This window comes from Girardinichthys multiradiatus, chromosome 20, assembly GCF_021462225.1.
Source record: "Girardinichthys multiradiatus isolate DD_20200921_A chromosome 20, DD_fGirMul_XY1, whole genome shotgun sequence".
NCBI classification, from domain to species: domain Eukaryota; kingdom Metazoa; phylum Chordata; class Actinopteri; order Cyprinodontiformes; family Goodeidae; genus Girardinichthys; species Girardinichthys multiradiatus.
Window position 1 is genome coordinate 21408823 of NC_061812.1, and position 21173 is coordinate 21429995.

Genomic DNA, 21173 nt, shown 5'->3' on the forward strand with positions numbered 1-21173 from the left:
TTGCAATCATACAAAGGTGGTGGTGGGATGGGATTAAAAAAATTACAGGGCTTGTAATTAATAATTGGGATTAATTGCAGTAATGTCTAATAGCAATATTTGACACAATGAGCATAGTGTTTCAATTCACATAATTTTTTGCTAATCAATAAACATGTAAAATGTGTATTATCGTGGTATACAGCAGTTATACCTTGTTGCAGTGTAAACTGGTATATTTGGTATCATTTTCAGTTCTGCTATGATTTTAACTCTTTTTCTACAGATGGTCTCATATTTTCCTTAAGCACCCTCTGATACACAGTAGAATTAATTGTGAATTTTATGATGGTGAGCTGACCAGGTCCTGCTACAGCAAAGCACCGCCAAACCATGAGACTTTCACCTTCAACGTCTGGTAAGAGATACTTATCCTAGAATGCTGTGTTTGGTTTATGCCAAAGAGGTCCTCTGTTTCGGTGCTGAAATAATTACATGTTAGGCTCATCTGTCCAAAGAAAATTATTTCTGAAATCCTGTTCTTTGTCTATGTTTTCTGTGGTGAATGTCACTCTGGTCTTTGTGTTTTTGTAAAAGAGCAAAGGCTTCGTCCTTGCACACCTCCCATGGAAGTTAAAGTTGTGCAGTCTCTTTATGACTGCACAAGCATGCAGGCTCTGTGTCTGCCTGTGACACCTTTCTGGAGAGGGGAATCGTCCGAGCTTCTGCTGGCAACAACTTAATGCTCACCCTCTACCGATGATCCACATGGCCCTGTCTTTTAGTGTTTAACCCTTTCTCTCCCCTAGACATGGAAATTGACTGAGCTTTTACTGTAACTAATTATATGTGCTCTCTTTCAGACCATGAAAACTGGCTCAAAGTTTATCTGTTCTTTCTTTCTAGGTGAAACGACTAAAGCAGCTACATCCATTAACATTTACTTTTTCTTCCCATAGAAAGTACTTCTGGATCAGTGCTTCTGTGTTCTTTTTGTGTCTCTGCTCTGTTCTCTCAAACCCCCAGTCGGTCGTGGCAGATGGCTGCTCACACTGAGCCTGGTTCTGCTGGAGGTTTCTTCCTGTTAAAAGGGAGTTTTTCCTCTCCGCTGTCGCTACATGCATACTCAGTATGAGGGATTGCTGCAAAGTCAACGCCAGTGACTGTCCACTGTCTCTACATGCTCATCCGGGAGGAGGGAATGCTGCAAGTCACTGACTGGATGCAATCTGCTGGGTTTCCTTAGATAGAAAAACTTTTTATCCAATTTGAATAAAAAGCTAACTCCGACTGCACTGTTCAATTGTTAGGATTACTTGGAGTGTATGTACCTGACTGTTGTGAAGTGCCTTGAGACAACATGTGTTGTGAATTGGTGCTATATAAATAAAACTGAATTGAATTTCATATCAGCAATAACAAGAGGTTGCTGCAGGTCCCATGATGACATTTTAGGGATTTTGAAGACTTCTTTTAACATCTTGCATGCTGCTTTCTGAGTGAACTTGCTAGCATGGCCAGACCTGGTAATGTTGGCAGTTGTTCTGAATGCCCTACACTTGTAAATTATTGCCCAGACAGTGGAATGGCTGCTTTAAAATTATTTTGTGATCTCTTAAAAACTGTTTATCAGCCTTATAAACTGCAACAATCTCACTCTCACTTCGACTGCCAGGAGCACATACTAAACTAAATGTCTGAGGTTTAAACTGGACAAACCCTCTTTAAAATGCCAATATGGTGTTCTAATCATGTGTACCTGATGTGGTAAACCTAGGTCTGGTTTTAGCTGTTTTAAGTGGGAATAAATGCGAGGGTATCCTAATGTATTCCTGATCTAAAATTTCATTTTCAAAACATATTTCTTTCTTAAAAGGTCTTGCCTCCTTTTGTTTGGTTATATTATTTGCAATCTTTTGTATTATTCAGATTAATATTAAATATGCATATATCTAAACTGACATGAATTGATAGGTACTGAGACACTTTTTGAATAATAATGACATAGAAAGTCATATGTTTCTAAACTGTGGTCTCATTTGGTGACATCTAGAGAGAGGTGGTTCATGTATGTCAAGGGTCAATTCTAAGGTGTTTAAATGCACTACATTAACTTAAATCTAAAGCAAATTTAAGTTTTTAACAATTTGAAATCTTTTTTTCAATCATCTGAATTTTATAGAGGGCTCCAACATTATAAATCTATTTTTGAGATTTATAATCTGTGTGAGAAGCAGCTCATTTCGCTTATGCCTCTGGCTCTGGTAACAATCCTGTAGTAGTACAAAGTACCCCCAAGTAATTTGGGGTGAATCTGTAAAGTTAGCAGTTTAAAAGCCCACAGATTAAATGCATTTTTATAAAATGCCTTGAGGCTACATTTGCTGTGAATTGACGCTATAAATGAACTCAAATTAATTGAATTTAACTAAAAAAGCTGAACGCACGACAGCTGAGCATTTTTTTTTTCCTGTGAGTATGCGTGCGGTGGTGCGTATTTTCTTCTTTTCTCAGTGAAAAACAAACTATGCATAGTGCCTTTCCACGTTTATGAAGTGCTGCGCCACTCACCTCAAGTGCGATTCAGTTTTAATGAGATGGAGGTGAATGAGGACCTGGCCAGCCTTTGTCAAAAAAGAAAAGTAGATTTCCTGTTCTCATCAGTCTAAAATTAGCAGAACCGAAAAAAGATCATGTATATTCTACTTGTGAAGATTTTTCTCACGTTTTTACATAACTTTATATATATCTGGTTGGGAAAGCAATCGATATGCAACTATAAAAACACATCTGAGAAGTTAGAGGCATTATTTATTGTATTTTATTGTTCTTATCTTCTCAGCATTCCCCTCCTGTACAGTAGGCTCATTATTCTCGAGTCTAAAAACAATCGGGGTGGCCAGGAGAGATCGGCGCGTCATTGTTTCTGTGGAGGCACAGAGGAAGGTTGCATCCAACTGGTCTTCAGCAGCATTTCTCAGCAGCTCCCTTTCTTCACGACTTCAATCATTTGTAACTTCCCGACGCGTCACGATTGTAACCCACAAATCAAACGTTGTGGTTGCTGTTTCACTTAGATCCCCTTTGCGGTCGGACAGGTAAGATCCCTCTGTGGTTGTTGTGGACAAGTCGTGAGTGGTGCTTTCTTCTTCTTCTTTTCTGTTGTGAGAGGGGATTGATTGGTCGACTGAGGAGGCAGAAGTTGGAGGTTCATCAGGAGGAGTTCACTAACGAGAACAACACTTCAGCACCAAGGACAGATCCTTAACAGCTGGCTGGCAAACATGCTGAATGTGAGCAACATCTGGATTCGGCTATGTCTCATGAAGCCCGATGCGCTCTGCGTGTAGTCCACCGATGCGCGGCTAGTGCAGAGAAGACATCCAAGGAGAAATATCTTCAAAAAGGGTAAGAAACTATGAAAAGCATCAGACTTAAACTGTGGTTCGTGTTTTAGACGCAGGGATTTATTTTATTTTTTATAGAGAATTCGAGCCAAATTCATTACAATTACTTATTTCACTTTACCAAAATCTGCCATTTCAGTTACAGCAAGGTAACAAACAAAGATAAACAGCAGGTGTCACCCTCTTTGGCTGTGTATAGACATGCGAATAGTAATGAAAAAGCAGTTAAAAAATAGCGTCCTTTGCAGTGAAGGGAATCTGTTCTCTTTATTTCTTTCTTTGAATTACTGTAGCATTCAAATAGAGTAAAATATAAAGACTAGAATTTAGGAAAAGGTTTACAAATACCTGCACAGAGTCTTAAGATGTTAATATTTTTTAAATGAAGGAGCCAACTTGTTGTCTCTCGGTCTCTGCCCCATCCCCCCCCCCCCCCCCCCCCCCCCAAAGAAAAACAAAACAAAACCAAAAACATCCTTTTAACTTTTTAACTCAATAAAATGTGGTTTCTGGGTCTTAAACGGGCTGACAGCCCAGATTTCCCCCCCTGTGTGGGTTTGAATTAAATTCTGCATCTGCTCCATGTTCAAATACAATCATCTGGTTCCTGCTCAACCACAGTTGCATCCTAATTCCTGCAGCTGACAAGTCCAGGTGAAGGGATAAACTGAGTCCCCGTCGAAGATTATATAATAATGGAAATCGTGGAAGGGCTGTGATGGAAGATGCAGAGTTTTTTTTATTCCCCTCTTCTTTTAAAGGGGGTTTATTACTCTTTAATAAACGCATTTTGCATATTTAGCGATATGGAGAAAAGGATAAGCTTTTTTTTTTCATTCACTTTAATTTAAGTTTGGATTTTATCTGTTTATTATAGCTTTAACATTCAACAGTTTGAAGGATTAATATGCAGTGAAGTAGCCTCTGAATTAAATGTCATGTCATTTACGCTGAAGTGTTTAATATAAGTGGAAACAGGCTGAAACCAGTCTCAGTTAATTTGACATTTAGTGCAAGTGAATGAAAATAACACTATGATGTATTTGCATTGTTTTAATTAAAGAGATATACTGAAAAAAAAAAACTATGTTTTTAAATGTTTCTTCTTCTGCTATCATCCATTTTTTCCACACATTGTATTTCATGTTGTTATTATGCTGCACATCCCAGTCACCCATCATCTCCGAGTCAAATCTTGCACATTAGCTGTTTTTGCTCAAAGAGAGAGGACAATGGCATCATGAAGAAGCTCCTTTTTGTGCCGGGGCTGCAACAGAGATGCATTAGCTGATGGTTCAAAGCTGAGAAAAATCTACGATGCCTTTTTTTCTTCTTTTTGAACTCTCCTTTCAGAGGGAATATTGAGCCCAGACAGCTGGAGAGCATAGTGACTCCATTTGCTGCCGGGTGTGAGTGTACGACAGCCGTTTCAAGATAGTTTTTAATGATGTTAGCGAGAAGCTGCTCTGGTGTTTGAGGCAGAGATTTAGCTTTGTGCTGGTGTAAGTAAGATCTGGATGCTTCTTTCATTTAATCAGAGTTTCAGGTAATTAGAAAAAAAACCTTTGTTTGATGGGTATAAATAGAGTGCTTGAGTATTTATTTACAGTTTAAGGGGTTCTCCTGGACGTCCAACCTTTGCCTAGTTGGCATAGGTCAGCCTAATTGGCTGCTTCTTATTGGACCATTAATTCACGCTGTGACCCAGTCTTTCCAGCCATTTGCTCCAACAGACAACATAGAGGAGCAATTAAACTTCTAACATTTAACTCTTCAAGTTATTTTCTCACTGCCCTATAGGGCACAAAAATGCCATCCACCTGTTCTCGCTGTTCAGAGCACAAAGCAGCAGTAGATCCGAGACTAGTTTGACATCACAAGCTTTGTACATTATCTTGAGTAATCCTCTTTGATGGTGGATCCTACAAGAGCATCATAAGGTTTCCCACCCACAATCCTGATGTAATATTTATCTGGCGAGATATTCAGCTTTTCAATACACTTTCCCCCTCTTCGCCTCCTCATTCTCTCTGTTCTTTGATGGTTGCACCACTTCTGGGCTGCCACAAGACATCTATTAGTGTAAAAGCATGTTAATTCACACACAAACCACATGGCCTTATGGGTGTGTAGTTGTAGAAGCTGGCATTTTTCTGGTCAGCCTCTGCATCTCCCCCCGACCAACTGTAACGGTCTTCAGCCTCCGTGACGACAGGAAAGAAGGTTGAATAAAGTCACAGAACAGAGCTGATAGGTTCAGTTACATTCTTATTAATGGGTAAACATTAATAATACATTTGGCACTAATCCCAAAGAAGATGACAAAACTTTGCTGGATTTACCTATCTACCTGTCTCAATTTTTGCTGTTGCATCATCCCTTTGAAAGCATTACAGCTGATATCTGCTTTGATAAATATGTTGACACACATACTTTAATAATTTTCAGTTAAATTGTGTGCATTGAACAGGTTTGCATATTTGATCCCGCCTGCTTCTCTCATCCTGACATCACATCCACTCTTTTCTGTGGTCCAAACCTGTAAACCTCACAACACGATGGGAAGTTGAATTAGCATACATGTCTCACTGCCCACCTCCCACTGCAGTCCCACCCTTATTTTCTTTACCCGCCATGTTTCTATGGCAACCACAGCCATTGAGGTGAACCTTCTCCTATGTGTATCTCAGTTGTAAAGCTTAGAAAATATGCTCAGTGATGCCTTAACTATCTAAATGTTTGATGTGGTCACTCTGAGTGGATCTCAGACATTTTTTCTCATAGTGTGATAAAAAATTAACACAAGTTTCAGCTTCACTACAGAAAGTAAACTCATAAGATTGATTGGATTGTGGTCTTTCGACAAAACAATTCTTGGCTTATGTCTTTCCACCGAATATTGATCTTAATAAACTGAGTAAGGCACTGTAGTTTAGAGAAGAACCAATAAAACTTATAACAACAACTGAAAGAGAAACTTTAAATATAAAGGGTTGACTTTTATGCTTTTATTTGTCTTATTAAGAGTGCAAAAATAGGAGATCTGCAGAAACGATTCAGTGGTAGATCAACACAAAGTAGTGCATAAGTAGGAGGGACAATTATGCACAGTTGTCTGTTTTTTGAAGTAAAACTCTTATAAGTGTGGCATATTCAGCCCTGAGCTATACTTTTTTTTAAATATAATTCCCTGCAATTACAACTGAAGGTCCAGCTTTGTATATCCAGAGACTGAAATGTTTTTTCTTTTTAAAATAACTCATGATCAGTCAGATTGAATGGTGAGTGTCTGTAAGTAACAGTTTTCAATATTTTCCACGGATTCTTAGTTAGATTTGGGTCTGAACCTCAACATTATGTTTCTTCTTGCTATTCTTTTAAGTCCAAGTCCAAATTTGTAGAGTGCATAACTTATGCTTTTAACAAAATTTCTCACTGCAGCTGTAAAGCTCTGCAGCTCCTCCAGTGGATTGTTGAGGTGGTGCAGAATGAAGTGTAGTACCGTATTTACTGCATCATTTGCAGAGCTGTTTTTCCAGTAAACAAACTGTAGGGGTCCATCAGGGGGGCTGAGATGTCCTTCAGATGCTTCAAAACCAGTTGCTGAAAGAATTTCATGACCACAGACGTCAGGGTGACAGGCCTGCAGTTGTTTAATCCTGTGATGGTGTTTCTTACTTCCACTTCACAACTATGGGCTACTTTGTGATTGTTTATCACATAAAGATCTACCAAAATAATTTATAGCAGTATTCAAGCAGCTAAAATACTTTTATCAAAGTTTTGTTATTTCATTGAAAGAGGTCAATATGTAATTTTTATGTGATTGATTCTCCCTCACATTTTCAGAAAAATATCAGAAATGCTGTGCTCAGAAGACTTAAAAGTAATCTGCCTTCAGTCCTTGTGAACCTCCAACGATCTCTTCTTTGACCACCTAGACCCTGTGGCCTGATCCTACCATGCTGCATGCAGTGTTCTGCACCAACTGGAGGGCCAGATTTGCCCTTTATTGGCCCTTTCACATTTTCCTACTGGAGGTAATGATACCTGGGGTCCTGCCGAGCATCTCCAGATTACCACCTTCAGCCAAACGTGAGATCATCATGGATGGGGACTTGGTGATTGGTGGCCTGTTCCCTGTGCATGAGAAAGGCGATGGGACAGAGGACTGTGGGAAAATCAATGAGGAGCGAGGCATCCAGAGACTGGAGGCGATGCTTTTGGCTCTTGATGAGATTAACTCCAGCGATCACATCCTTCCTGGGCTCCGTCTGGGCGCCCACATCCTGGACACTTGCTCCAAGGACACCTATGCTCTGGAGCAGTCCCTGGAATTTGTCAGGGCATCCCTCACCAAGGTGCACGATCCAGGCTTCATCTGCCCTGACGGCTCCAGACCAATCCAAAATGAGGTTCCACTGGCCATTTCTGGAGTTATTGGAGGATCATACAGCGATGTCTCAATTCAGGTAAGTGGACAAATTAATTTATTTCACATTTGGAGGTAAACATAAATAAAGAAAATTGTGGCAGTTGCTGTAGTCCAGCAATTAAATCATAAGAAGACACTAAACAGGCTCCTGATGGTTGGTGGAATCGCGCACAGGCAATATGTACTTCATTATTACTAACCTTCAGGTTCTTTGGCTGCTGACCCAAACTATGGGTGAACAGTATAATGTCAAATATAGTTGATTTGTGATTATTGTGTTCATTGATTTAAAAACCAAATCACCAGAAAATGGCAACTGAACCTAAATTTAACCTTTTAAAATATACTTGTCCAATTTCAGAACCCATCAGTTGTTCATTGGTACTCATTTGTAATCATGTATTTTATGCTTTTCAGTAAATTATTTAGCCTGACACTCAGTTTCCAGGTCAATCATATAATATGGTGTTTATGAGCCCAGTATGCTTATCCTTTGCTTAAATTTGTGGACATTTACATGCAAACTGTAAAGAGATATTAGAAAATACAGCTGATGAAGAAGGATCATGGTCAAAAACGAAACATATCCTCCATAAAGAGTTATGAGAAAAAGGTGTTGATGAGTTCTGCAACAAGAATGTTTACAGAAAATAACTGCGTGCAGGAATGAAGGATCCTGTCTGGGGCAAAGACAAGTGACTTCAAAACATCTGGCCAAATAAACAATAAAAATTGCATCTTGGACTTTCAAACGGAATTAAAAGCTAAACCAGCTGTGGAACATCAGTACATGGGCACTAAAAAGAAAAAACATGTTGAATAGTTCACTAATTGAAGTGTATACTTGTAAAATAAGTCTGTTGATGTAGCAGAGTTGTATAAGAATAAGCATTTACTGTTAAGATTTGACTAATTAAGACATGCAAGGCAGGTTCTTTCATTTGCAATGAAATCAAGCAGTTTTCAAAATTAAACAAGTACAATATTCAACATTGTTTGAGTTTATAATCTGTTTTCAGCCTGATCTGTATTTTTGCAAAGGTCAAAAAGACCTACAGATAATAAATGAATACACCAGTAGAGAATGCCTGTCAATGTCTGTCAATGCCAACTAACAAAGAAAAAACTGATTAATATCCCTGTTCCCAGACAGTTTGACAGTCATCAATTGCGAAATATCTCAACAGTATTATTACAAATAATACTTTATTTGTTGTTTATTGTTATTGGTAAAGTTAGATTTGAGCCCCCTTGGGTAGGAGCTCTTCATGTTTAAGGGCTGGATTTTTTTCAACACTTTGTCCAATTTGCATGTGAATACCTTTGTTATAATGATGAGATTCTGCTCTAATTATTCTCAGTGCCAGTCATAACCTGGTAAACAAATACATAAAGTTGTTATACTAATGTTTTGGAGTTTGTATAATAAGATTCAACATAAATGTCAGTCTTTGCACAGATTTGGGACCAATTTTGCAACCTTAAACTTTTACATCTCTTTGAAAACACACACCTTGTTCATTAAATCCTTCTGCTTATTAACCCATTGTCTAACATTTTCACAGTCCCTTAAATTTAGATACTCAGATAATTTTGTGTCTAACTTTTCTCTGAGTTTGAGGACTGAACTTTCAGTAAATGTATCCTTTTTATTGGTACCATCAAGCAGCCGCCAGTGCTTGAAGCATCCTAAAAATATTGATCACTTTGGCTGTAATTTCATTTCTGAATTGCATTGAAAACTGACCTCTCCTACACACACACACACACACACACACACACGCGCGCGCGCACACACACACACACTGGCCACTTTATTAGGTACACCTGTCCAAATGCTTGTTAACAAATATTTCTAATCAGCCAATCACATGGCAGCAACTCAATGCATTTAGGCAAGTAGACATGGTCAAGACGATCTGCTACAGTTCAACCCGAGCATCAGAATGGGGAAGAAAGGTGATTTAAGTGACTTTGAACGTGGCATGGTTGTTGGTGCCAGACTGCTGATCTACTGGGATTTTCACGCACTACCATCTCTAGGGTTTAAAAAATATTCAGTGAGCGGCAGTTCTGTGGGTGCAAATGCCTTGTTGAGGTCAGAGGAGAATGGCCAGACTGGTTCGTGCTGATAGAAAAGCAACAGTAACTCAAATAACCACCCGTTACAACCAAGGCATGCAGAAAACCATCTCTGAATGCACAACACGTCGAACCTTGAGGCGAATGCGCTACAGCAGTAGAAGACCCCACCAGGTGCTAATCCTGTCAGCTAAGAACAGGAAACTGAGGCTACAATTCACACAGGCTCACCATAATTGGACAATAGAAGATTGGAAAAACGTTGCCTGGTCTGATGAGTTTCGATTTCTGCTGCGACGTTCGGATGGTAGGGTCAGAATTTGGCGTCAACAACATGAAAGCATGGATCCATCCTGCCTTGTAACTGTATATTTTTAAGTGTTATTGTAGTTTTAAATCAAGTTTCTGTATTGCTAAATTTGTTTTTTATTCATTACATCTCAAAACTTAATGCATCACGTTAAATTTAACTGATTAAAAACAAATCTCTGGTGACTTATTTTGTTTTATTTTGCTGTTTTTCTATACATATTTTGGAAAGCACAGCTTTAATAATTATGGCAAATTACGGAACTGAGCTCAAATAACTTACCGTCAGATAATTATTGTGAAAATTACATGAAGGTGTCAAATAGTCAACAGATTATTTGGTAAAACAGTCATCTCATACACACAATCTATACTCACACCCATGACTATCATATAATCCTCATCTCATGTATGTGTGTGTGTCCACGCAGGGAGCTGCTGCAATTCAGTTAACTTTCAAAATATGTTCTCAGACTCCACACCAGCGCTTCTATTATTAATGTAATGAGAGAGGTCATGAGTGTTCAGCTGGTTGCGGTTAATGGGGGTGGATTACATCAAAGCAAAAAACAGGCTGACTGTTGATGGTGCATTTCATACTTTATTTTTATATCTGTTACACACCTACTATCCTCCTTCACCATGTGAAGGGACAAATCAGATTGATGCTGGTCAGATTTTGGCTAGCTCAAGACATCTAGGCTATTATTTACCATTTTTTATGTTGTTGCCACCTGGCATGAGCCTGTTAGCAGTTAACATTAGTTTAAAACATTACAGTTTCAAAACCGCTAACAATTTTTTATCATACCATCATGGGATTTAAAGTCCTTTTGAATAGGATTCCTGGTCTGCATTGACAGAAGAGTTGTGCAGCACTGCCCCGGCCCCACCTGTTGCTTCGTACTGCAGGCCAGCTGACTGAAAGAAGGATCCTACACTTTTCCATTGTCTACAATTAAGAACTCAGAAATAAGGTTCCTACTCAACAAGTTATCCTGCAGATTGTAAAATACTGTGAAACAACTAATCTCTGTGTCTGATTAATTTGGAGATAAAAAGTTGATCAATGGAAAAAAAAAAAAGGGTACTTGGTTTCTATTGCAGAGTGCTGGCTTGGAACTAATTTGGCACAATGGAGCCAACCGCCAAGAGGGCAGGGATTCCTCAGTGCATCTCACCTTAGTTGCAAGAACAACTTGTCACAATCAGATGCTTGGGGTTCTGTATTTAAAATGTAACATGATTTCAAACTATATTTAAACATGTTATTTAATAAGAAAAGTTATTTTCAAAAATACCAGACATACCTGAGGAGATAATCAATTCTACCTTCTATTTTTTTGTAAATTCAGCAGTGCAGCAGGTTGCATTTATCTGTTTTTCTCCCCTTGCCAAGTTTCAGCAGATGGTATTTTTCCGTGCAATCTGCATAACACAATCAGCTCTGTACTTTAAGAATCCCAAGCTATTTGCTCCACTATAATTGGCATACACTATTAAGGTAATAAATATATACAGACTTTCCCTTAAATGCAGGTGTAATACATCACTTAAATGTGTCAATTACAGTGCAGAGTGATGGTTTTTGCTCAGTTGAGCTATTTTGGGAAGCAAATCTGCATTTAGGTCTAGTCCAGAAGGACATCAAAACTCTGATTTGCTCATATTTATCATTGGAAAATACCCTAATGAATTTGCCTCTGGGTGTTACAATGTAAAAAGATACATGGCAAAAAGGTATAATACCCTGTGCAGAAACCACATAAAAACTGACTTTGTTTTTGCTTACTTTTTGTTTTTATGTTTTAGGTGACACTACACTGTAGAACATTTAAATTACATTTAAAAAACACTGATCTTTGCAATTATTTTAAAAATCTAATAAATAAAAAAACAATACAACAACCAATACAAAACAAAAAAAAAACAACAAAAAAAAAAAAAACAAACAAAAAACGTGACATTATGCAGAGATTTAAAAACATTGCCCACCCTTGTCATTAATTTCACAGAGGCAATTCATTTTTTCATTTATACTCTAAATGTTAGATTGATTTCAATACAGAAATTGATGATTCACTTATGGTCTGAAAATACCAAGTACATCTTTGGTCTCATCTTGATTATTCTGTTTATTGTAAATTTCCATATATGAGTTTACTATACATTATTCATCCTGTTTGTCTGTTGCCCTGTGGGCTGCCGACCTGTCCAGGGTGAACTTTGCCTCTCATCGAATGACCAGAGCTGGGCATCAGCCCCACTGTGACCAATTAAGAATAAACTGGAGCAGACAGTGAAATGATGGATGAATTGTCCCAACTGTTTTGAAAATGTAATAGCAAATAAAGACAACTGGCTCCCTTCCTCTCCCTTCCATTGGCTGTTGGTCGGGGTGACCACGGCTCATTGGGGGTACTTGCCTTGCAATCAGAAAGTTGTGGATTCGATTCCAGCTTCCTCTCGCGCCAAATGTCAGTGTGCCCTTGGGAAAGGCAGTTAACCACACATTGCAAGACACATTTTCTTATCAGTGTATCAATATGTGTGTTTTTGACTGTTACTGGAATCAGCCAAGTGTGTTGAACCGCTCAAACGCTTGTGGATTTTTGTGCCAACTCTCCATCTTGTTGTCCTGAACTAGAGCAGACCAGTGCAGACTTTGCGAAGCTGGGAACTAAGGGTAAAATCTGGCAAACAATCTTGTAATAAAGCGTGTTACCAGATTTAGATAATGCAAGCATTTTGTTTATGTGTAACTAGCATGATATAGCGGTATTTCCATGCAAGGTTATCATACCGTGAGAATTTCATACCGTCCAATGCCTAATTGGCACCCAGTAAGGAAAGAGGAAGACAGTGCTGGGTTGAGTGCTGCAGCCAGAGTGCAATTCATGATTGGCAAAGTTCTTATAAGAGTCTGCATTGATAAAAGCTTGATCCCAGCATGTTAAAGCTGAATGGAGACTCAGACAGGCTGAATTGAGGATACCCTCCAGCATATTATGATAGTTTGAAGCCTCCATTATTACAAAAAGGGCTTCCTTTCACACATCTATAGATCTCCCACTCGTGTAATGTTTTGTTAAACAATGTTTTAGCAAAAGACCATCCTGTTCTTTTTTTTTTTGCTTATCTCTGTGTGAATGGCTTTTCAACAAGCAGAGACTCCAAAAAACTCTCAGCTTTTGTGAGTTTTCTTTTTTCCTTTTATCTGAATACATACCTCTTCTGTCACTATGTGAAGAGACTTTTTGTTTGGTCTTCCCTTCCTGGCATTAAAATGGACTGAGCTGTGAGAGAACGGCTTGAAGCCCATAGTTGTTTTTTTTCTTTAGAGGTCATTGGTTTACACAGACCCTGTTTATCCCAGTGAAGCACTTTGTGAAGATGAAGGGCATTATAAAAGTGAGGAGGACGAGTGCCAGGAGCCAACCTGGGGGAACTTTGAGAATAGCAGCTTTTCCCATCTGTGGGGTTGATCCTCTGTTGGCTGGCAGGGATGTGTCCACTTGCCTGTGACAAGGCCAAGGATGAGCCATGGCAGCGATGGTGGGAGACGAGCCTGCTTCTCATTACCCACAACGGGATCCGCTCATAATTAGCCTGGCAATTGTTTGGAAGCTTTCAGGGCCATCTTACTCATTCTAACCCATTTTGCCATCCTTGTTATTTCTTCTCCGTGTTCAAGTTCTTCAGAATAGTTTTAATTGCCATCAGGGATGTTAGCAATGTAAACCAATCAAGCGTGATGACTCAGAATTTTTAGCTGCCAACACATTTTACAGCTATGAATTTAAACTAGAAAAATAAGAGGAAGAACAATGAAATAAATATCAGCTGTTGTCCAACATGCTTCCAAGACTAATAAAATGAATATAAGAGGTGGACCTTGAAATAAACATGTGGTTTCTTTGCCCTTTAGAAACCACAGGGCAAAATGTTCAAGAGTCATAGAGTCAATTTTTCCAGCATATAAACTCACTCTAATGACATCTTGCTATAGATTTGCAGACAATTAAGAATAACATTTTGGGGCATTAATCACATGAGAAACAGTGAATCCTTCAATCTATACACAGTGTTATGTGTTATTCATACCCCTTGAACTTTTGTGTCAACTTAAATGTCTTTTATTAGGATTTTATGTAATAGACCAACACAAAGTGGTGAATATTTCTAAAATAAAAACATAAAGGTTTTTACAAATACAAATCTGAAAAGTCTGGGCTTTTTTTTCAACCTCTTTTACTCTGATGCCACTAAATCAAATCCAGTGTAACCGACTGCCTTCAGTAAATAGCCAGCAGAGTCCTACATCTAAGTTAAACTCAATATAGATTCAGCTGCTCTGTGAGGGCCTCAGAGGTTTGTTAGGGAACATTAGTGAACAAACAGAATTGAGAAGACCAATGAACACAGCAGAAAGGTCATGGATAAAGTTGTGAAGAGGTTTGAAGCAGGGTAGGTTATAAACTCAATATCCAATAATCTCACAAAGCACAGTTCAATCCATTAGAAAATGGAAGCAGTTTGGAATAACTTCAAACCAACCAAGATATCACTGTCCACCTCAACTGACTCAATGTGAACATACCTTCTCCTAACTGAAACATGGTCGTGGCAGCATCATGCTGTGGGATGCAGTGGGTCAGGAGGGAGGACAGAGTTAATGGGAAGATGATTGGAAAACACTCTGTCCATTCAATCTGACTTAGCTTAAGCAATTTTGCAGAGATGAATGGGCAAAAATGTATCTCTATAGTTATGTAAACCTGGTAAAGACATACCCTAAAAGACTTGCAGCTTTAATTGCAGAGAACGGTGACTCTGCAAAGTATTGCCTGTATAGTAGGCTGAACACATATTCAATTTATATTTGCTTTTGTAAAAAAAATTGATAACCATGTTTTCTTTTCCTTTCACTTATGCATTGCTTTGTGTTGGTCTATCACATAAAATCCTGATAAACTACACTAGAGTTTGTGCTTGTAATGTGGAAAAATGTGAAAGGTTCAAGGCTTATGAATACCTTGCAAGGTACTGTAGTTAGATATTGGTCTCTGTAAAACGTAGCAGCTTGGGTGGAAAGAACAAAAACACCGTGCTAAATCCTGCAAGAAAATTAGACAAACTATTTTATCCCACTGCAAAGCCTGCTGGGAAAGCTCTCAATAATTTGAAGTTATAACATCTATCCTGCCATGTATTTGAACTTTAATATTTTTGGTTCACTGTGCTTTATTAGCTCTGCTGAAGTGTGTTACAGTGGGGGAGGAGAGGGTCTCTCTTTATTGTGTTTCTGCCTCCTCAGAGTTATACAGATGGAGGAAAAATCCCGCTTTAGTGTTGACTTCAAAACACTCTTATTTATCATGTGACGCTCTCCTTGAAACTGCTATGTAGCCGCATTCGGAGAGCACATCGCTGCTCTCTAATTATCACATTCGAATGTCATTCGGCATAGGGGAAAACACTATAATGACTGCAAGGTTATTTGGAGTCACACGTTATTATACTGCAAGCTTATCTGTGTCTTATCTGTGTCTCACACAGTATCACAGGTCAGTCTACATTCACTGCCCGGAGCTGTTATTTAGGATGTACTACTTGTGTACTGCACTTTACTGCTAAATTAACATAGTTATCAAAATTGTTTCAACAATGCTATGGGCTAGAAATAGTGTCTTAAACCTTTAAACTGATAAAACTAAGCTGCTCCTTATGGTCTTGTGAGCAGCTTGATAGGTTGCTGTTGTGATGAGTTTTGTTCTGCTGGTGGGAGGAAATAATAGTCATAGGTTTAATGTGAAGAATTTCTTGTTCGTGAAATAGTCTCTGCATGCCATTTGGCATACACTCCTCTCTCCCAGTGCATTGCCAGTAGCACAGACACTAATACCAGGCTCTCATCAGACATCTGTGACCCAAAGACATGAATGCACCCAGTGTATGGTCAAATCTGTCAATATTCTCAACTCTGCCAGTAAGTTCTCCAAATTACCAACATTTTCATGATTTTTTGATTTTATTAGAAATATATTGGCTTGCTGTTATGTATACATTTTAGACATGTCTATTTGAATAATACTGTTCTCCTATAAACATGAGAAATATTTTAAAAATAGAATGTGCAATGGAAACTAAAAACAAAATGTATAACTCACTGTATAAAATGTATTTTTGTCTTATTCAGGTCGATTATAAAGCTCCTCACTTCATTCCCAGTAGAAAACAACACAGTGCATTAGTCTCTTTAAAACTGTTTATGCACAAAAAGGGATTCTCAGGAATGTGGCAATTAAAGACCAGCTAGATAAAACTGCTCTGACATTTTGCAACTTGGTGCAATGACAAGCAAAGCTGGTGCATCTTGGAGTAATAATGACAGTAAAGGATGATGTTAAGATAACAACATCTTGTGAGGTGGATAATAAAAATATTGTCAATCAAGTATGGATTCCTCTCCAGAAGCCAAGTGTCAGCTATTAGACGCAGCTTTCAAAACGCATCCTCAAAACGACTTCCAATCTGAGAGGTCGAAGAACGGCAAGTCTTTAATTTTAATTTTAATTTTACACACAGTTGAAACCAGATATTTACATACACTGTATAAAAAAACTGACGATTTTTCTCACTGTCTGACTTTAGTCTGATTAAACCTTTTTGCTTTAGGGCAGCTAGGAAAATTCTTTCTATTTGCTGATTCAGAGAACTTTGAGTGAGAGAATTTGTCATTTTTCTTAAAGTCAGAGGTTTACACATATTTCCTTAGTAGTTTGTAGAATTATCTTTTAAACTGTATGTTAAGAATAACCTTCCACAAGCTTCTCAAAACACAATAGTTTTGCTGAAATTTTGCCCCATTTGTCCAGACAGAACTGATAGTTTTGTCAGGTTTGCAGGCCACTTTGCTCACAAACACCTATTCAGCTCTGTCCACAATGTTTATGGGATTGAGATCAGGGCTTAGTAATAATCACTCATGAACTTTCTTGTCCTTAAGTCACTTTTTAACTACTTTGGATGTATGTTTTAGGTGGCTGATTATTTTAAAGACCAATTTGAAATACATCATGATGCTGCCATCCCTGTACTTTGCAGCTTCCCCATTTTTCCATGGTCAAACATCCTTATTATTTGAACATCTTATTTAGTTGATGTAGAAATTCAGAATAGTTAAAAAAAATCCAAACCTATTAATTTGTTATTGTATTATTAAATTCTGAAATGCCATTGTCAATGAACGGTGCAACAGCCATGAGTTTGAGTTTGAGACACAAGTGGCTGAAATAATCTTCCACAGTAGGGTGGCCAGACTTTGCCTTAAAGGGAAGGAGCTCGATCATATGCACAGAGTTGACCTGGTGCTCCTTCCCATCAAAAGAAGTCAGCTGAGATAACTCATTGTTTAATTTTTGTTGTGGGACAGCAACATTTGTTCTCTTGGGATAACTCTTGTATTGCTCACTGTGCTTAGCCGAATTGTTTTGAAATGAACTTTTCAATAATGTACTAATTTATTGAAATATAGATATAGATAGCAAACTAAGATTCATCCATTTAAACAGCAGTTGGAAAAGGAAATTAATTTAATTATAGCGAAAAATAATTTTGAAAATCCCAGTTAGTCAGCTAGAGTATTTTTGTAAGTTCGCAAATTGATTTGAACATAAAAACAAGAGTCCTAGATTGAAACTCAGCTGGTTATGTATGTAATGGGGATGTTTTCACTGTGGTAATTCTCTAGGTACCTGGTTTCTTGTATGTTAGGTTGATGGGGTATACTTTTTTTTTCTGTTAGACAGAGAACACCATTCAACAACATTCAACACCTTTTGTCTAAATACATTTGTATTATTCAAATATGCAATTTATCCAGAGCTCTCATTTAGGTTTATTCTGTGTACAAATAATACATTTTTAGTATCAACAATATTGGAAAATATTTGATTTATGATGCTTTTTTCTTTTTATTTACATGATTAAATAAAAATTTCCCTTTTCAGTCTGTTCGTATTTTGAACTCAAGACTTTGTACACTGTATATATATTTTTGTTTTTTATATTTTTTGTTTCACATGTATTTCGGGATCTCTGGTGAGCCCCACACACAGACTCTACTGCAGATCCAGTAGACGACATCTAATGTGTCTACAGCAGAATTCAGCCTGACAGGGACCTTAGGGGAAAACGATGGACTTTCCATGTTAAATAAAAAAAGTAACACATGACATATGACTAATTGACTTCCAAAGGTTGCATCCGTCTTACAGTTCTCTGTAGTGGTTATACAGGAACAGTAACCTGGGATCCCGTTACATCGATCTTACCAGTTAGCTGCCCGTCTATGCTTTTTTTTTGGCTTAAAGCAAGGCTTCGTGGCTCATTTTTTCCTGGTATTGATGAAACATCAGCAACTTTTACAGTACTGCTGTGAGGACTCATTTGTAATTGTAATTTATTTCTGTTGGAGGCTATTTGGTGCTGAAATTGGGGAAAAACAAGTTTTTTATGACTTTGTTTTGTATTTTATTTTCCATGAATTGTAAAATAAAACCACATTTATGTAGTTTCAAGCAGCTTTGCACACAAAGACTCTTGTTAAAGTCACTGTTTGAAATGTAAATGACCAGAGAATATAGAAGTTTGTATGCATAATAATATTGTTGAATATTTATTGTGTGTTCATTTTGCTGAATATATGGCTGGGGAAGAAGATTGTTAAAAATAATCTTGGTGAGAATCATTCCTTGCACTGATTTTCAGCTGACTTAATGCTTGAGTAATCACACTCTCTATTCAGTATTAGTCTCCATATATGAGTGGATGCTCCCTGCATATAAGCGGGGGCTCTGATATTGCTAAGAGACTCTGCCTGGACAAAGGGAACACTAAGGGGTGAAAGTCATCTATATTTTTAGTTCCACTAATGAACCTCCTAAATAATGGAACCAAAACAAGACATCAACTTTATAGACTGTGGCCATAATTACAATAATATAACATGCTATTTTAATAAGGTCATTATTATCTTTTAATAAACGCTTTCAAATGCGTCTCTTTGTGCTAAATGAGAACGCTCCCTGTAAACTGTACTATCCTCTACTGTGGTGCATGTTAATAATTGTGAATCTCAAATTAAAGTTTTTTATAAGAAACCATGCAGTGTTATCAGATTTTCCTGAGCTAGTCTTGTGGCTGTTGCGTCGTGGCTGAGAACAGAAAGGAAATACCGAAAGAGGAAGAACAGACGGCTGCTGTCACACACTTCAGTGCCATTCTGAAAGGTGTGCTGTCAAGCTTCTCCAGGAGTATTCTAAGGGAGACCTTCCAGAAAAACACTGCCAGAGGAAACTACCTTATTATGCAAGTATGACTGACTGACAGACTGACAGAGAGCTGCTCATATGTTAACTGTCAATATAGGGATATTATTTATGTCCTAGATAGAGTAAATCAAATCGATGCATCTTTGTAAGATTTCCTATTTTACACATTTTAAAAATAGATTTAGTTACTCTGGTAGTAGTTTTAAGGAAGCTTTTGCACAATTTTTACAATAAAGTAGTAGCAATATTTATAATAATAAACTATATGGATGAAGCACATTGTATAAACAAGTTATAAACTGCTTCCCAATGTAAGAATTGAAAACAAGGAAATATTTGAGAAGCTAAAAAAAACAGCACATTAAGTTAAAATATATCAGTGGTGCAAGGAGGTGCAAGTGATAAAATGCAGTTTTATACATAAATATAAACGGGTAAATTAAATAAAATATAAAAAAAATAAAAGAAAACAATTTGAAGCACAGATATAACTCAATTTGGAAGCATGGAACAGCGTGCATATAAAAATGTCTTTATAGTGGTGTTAGAAGGATGAAATTGCATTTGTCAATATGATTCCAGCAGGGAGATTATTCCAGAGAGCTGGTGGGAAAAACAGATTTATGGCTGTAATTTGCATATCTTTATACATCATATTTCCTCCATTGCCCCCCATCAAGAGCTTTGGGCATATCTGTATTATTTGCTGCTTATTGTTTCAGCAGGGTTTGGGGTCTACAGACGTTGCCACTCCACCCTAGGGTTAATGTCAGTGTTTTTTCATTGGATTTACAGTTACAAAGAGCTTTGCTTTGGTTTTAATGCTGGTATAATGGAGTACAAAAGTAATGCTTTATGTCTAAAAGCTGGTCATACCAATTAAAAAGCTTAAAAGAGTCACTTCATATTTATTTCGCACTGATGTAGCACATTAGAGTTATTTTTAGAAAGACAGAAACTGACAGCAATAGTAAATAGAGACAAATTTGCTGGCACACCTGGTGAAGATGTGTAACATATGATATATAAAATCATATTTCACTGCAGCAGCGTAAGCTACCACTGCTAGTTCTAGAAAGATCCACCCCTTATTTCAGTATATACATTCAGTGAAGAGAAAAACAATTCCGTGTTAAGATTTATTTTTAACGAGATCGCAGGTTGACTGAATAACTGGTTTCTTTGTACTAGCTACTTTCGCAAGAAGGACGGCACTGAATCTTAACATTTCACAAGGTTGGAGCATTCAGGTAGTGGGATCTTCTTTGCACAATCTCCCTAGATGGTTCCTCTCTTATGCTCACCCCACAGGTTTTTTAAATGTTTTTATTTACATCGCTGTTGACTAAGATGGCCATATAAGAATGTTGATTTTGTATTTCATCAACCATTTTTTGTTTATTTGGCAATGTCTTTTGGATTGTTATCCAGCTAAAAGACTCCATTTTCAGTTTTCTGACAGAGAGAACCAGATATTATTTAACATTTGATAGTATTTTAAAGACTTCATGATGAATTACAGTCCAACAAGGTTCCCAAGGTCTTTGGAAGATAAACAGTCCCTCATCATCACAAAATCTCTGTCATACTTAACAGTGGGCATGATGAGTATTTTTATCCTTATTT

General features: G+C 37.7%; 1 protein-coding gene across 3 annotated transcripts in view; it reads left to right on the top strand.

Annotated features, from left to right (window-relative positions):
• The first annotated feature begins 2831 nt into the window (after positions 1-2831).
• The window catches only part of grm2b (glutamate receptor, metabotropic 2b), a 43302-nt gene continuing 24960 nt past the window's right edge, over positions 2832-21173 (top strand). The window contains exons 1-3 of one of the 3 annotated variants that reach the window (XM_047348401.1): positions 2834-3077; positions 3149-3387; positions 7236-7858. In XM_047348401.1, the coding sequence (XP_047204357.1) occupies positions 7349-7858 (510 nt within the window). In that variant the 5' untranslated portion in view covers positions 2834-3077; positions 3149-3387; positions 7236-7348. Of the gene's footprint in view, positions 3388-7235; positions 7859-21173 lie in introns of all 3 variants that reach the window. The other 2 variants (XM_047348402.1, XM_047348400.1) reach the window with 2 other exon arrangements.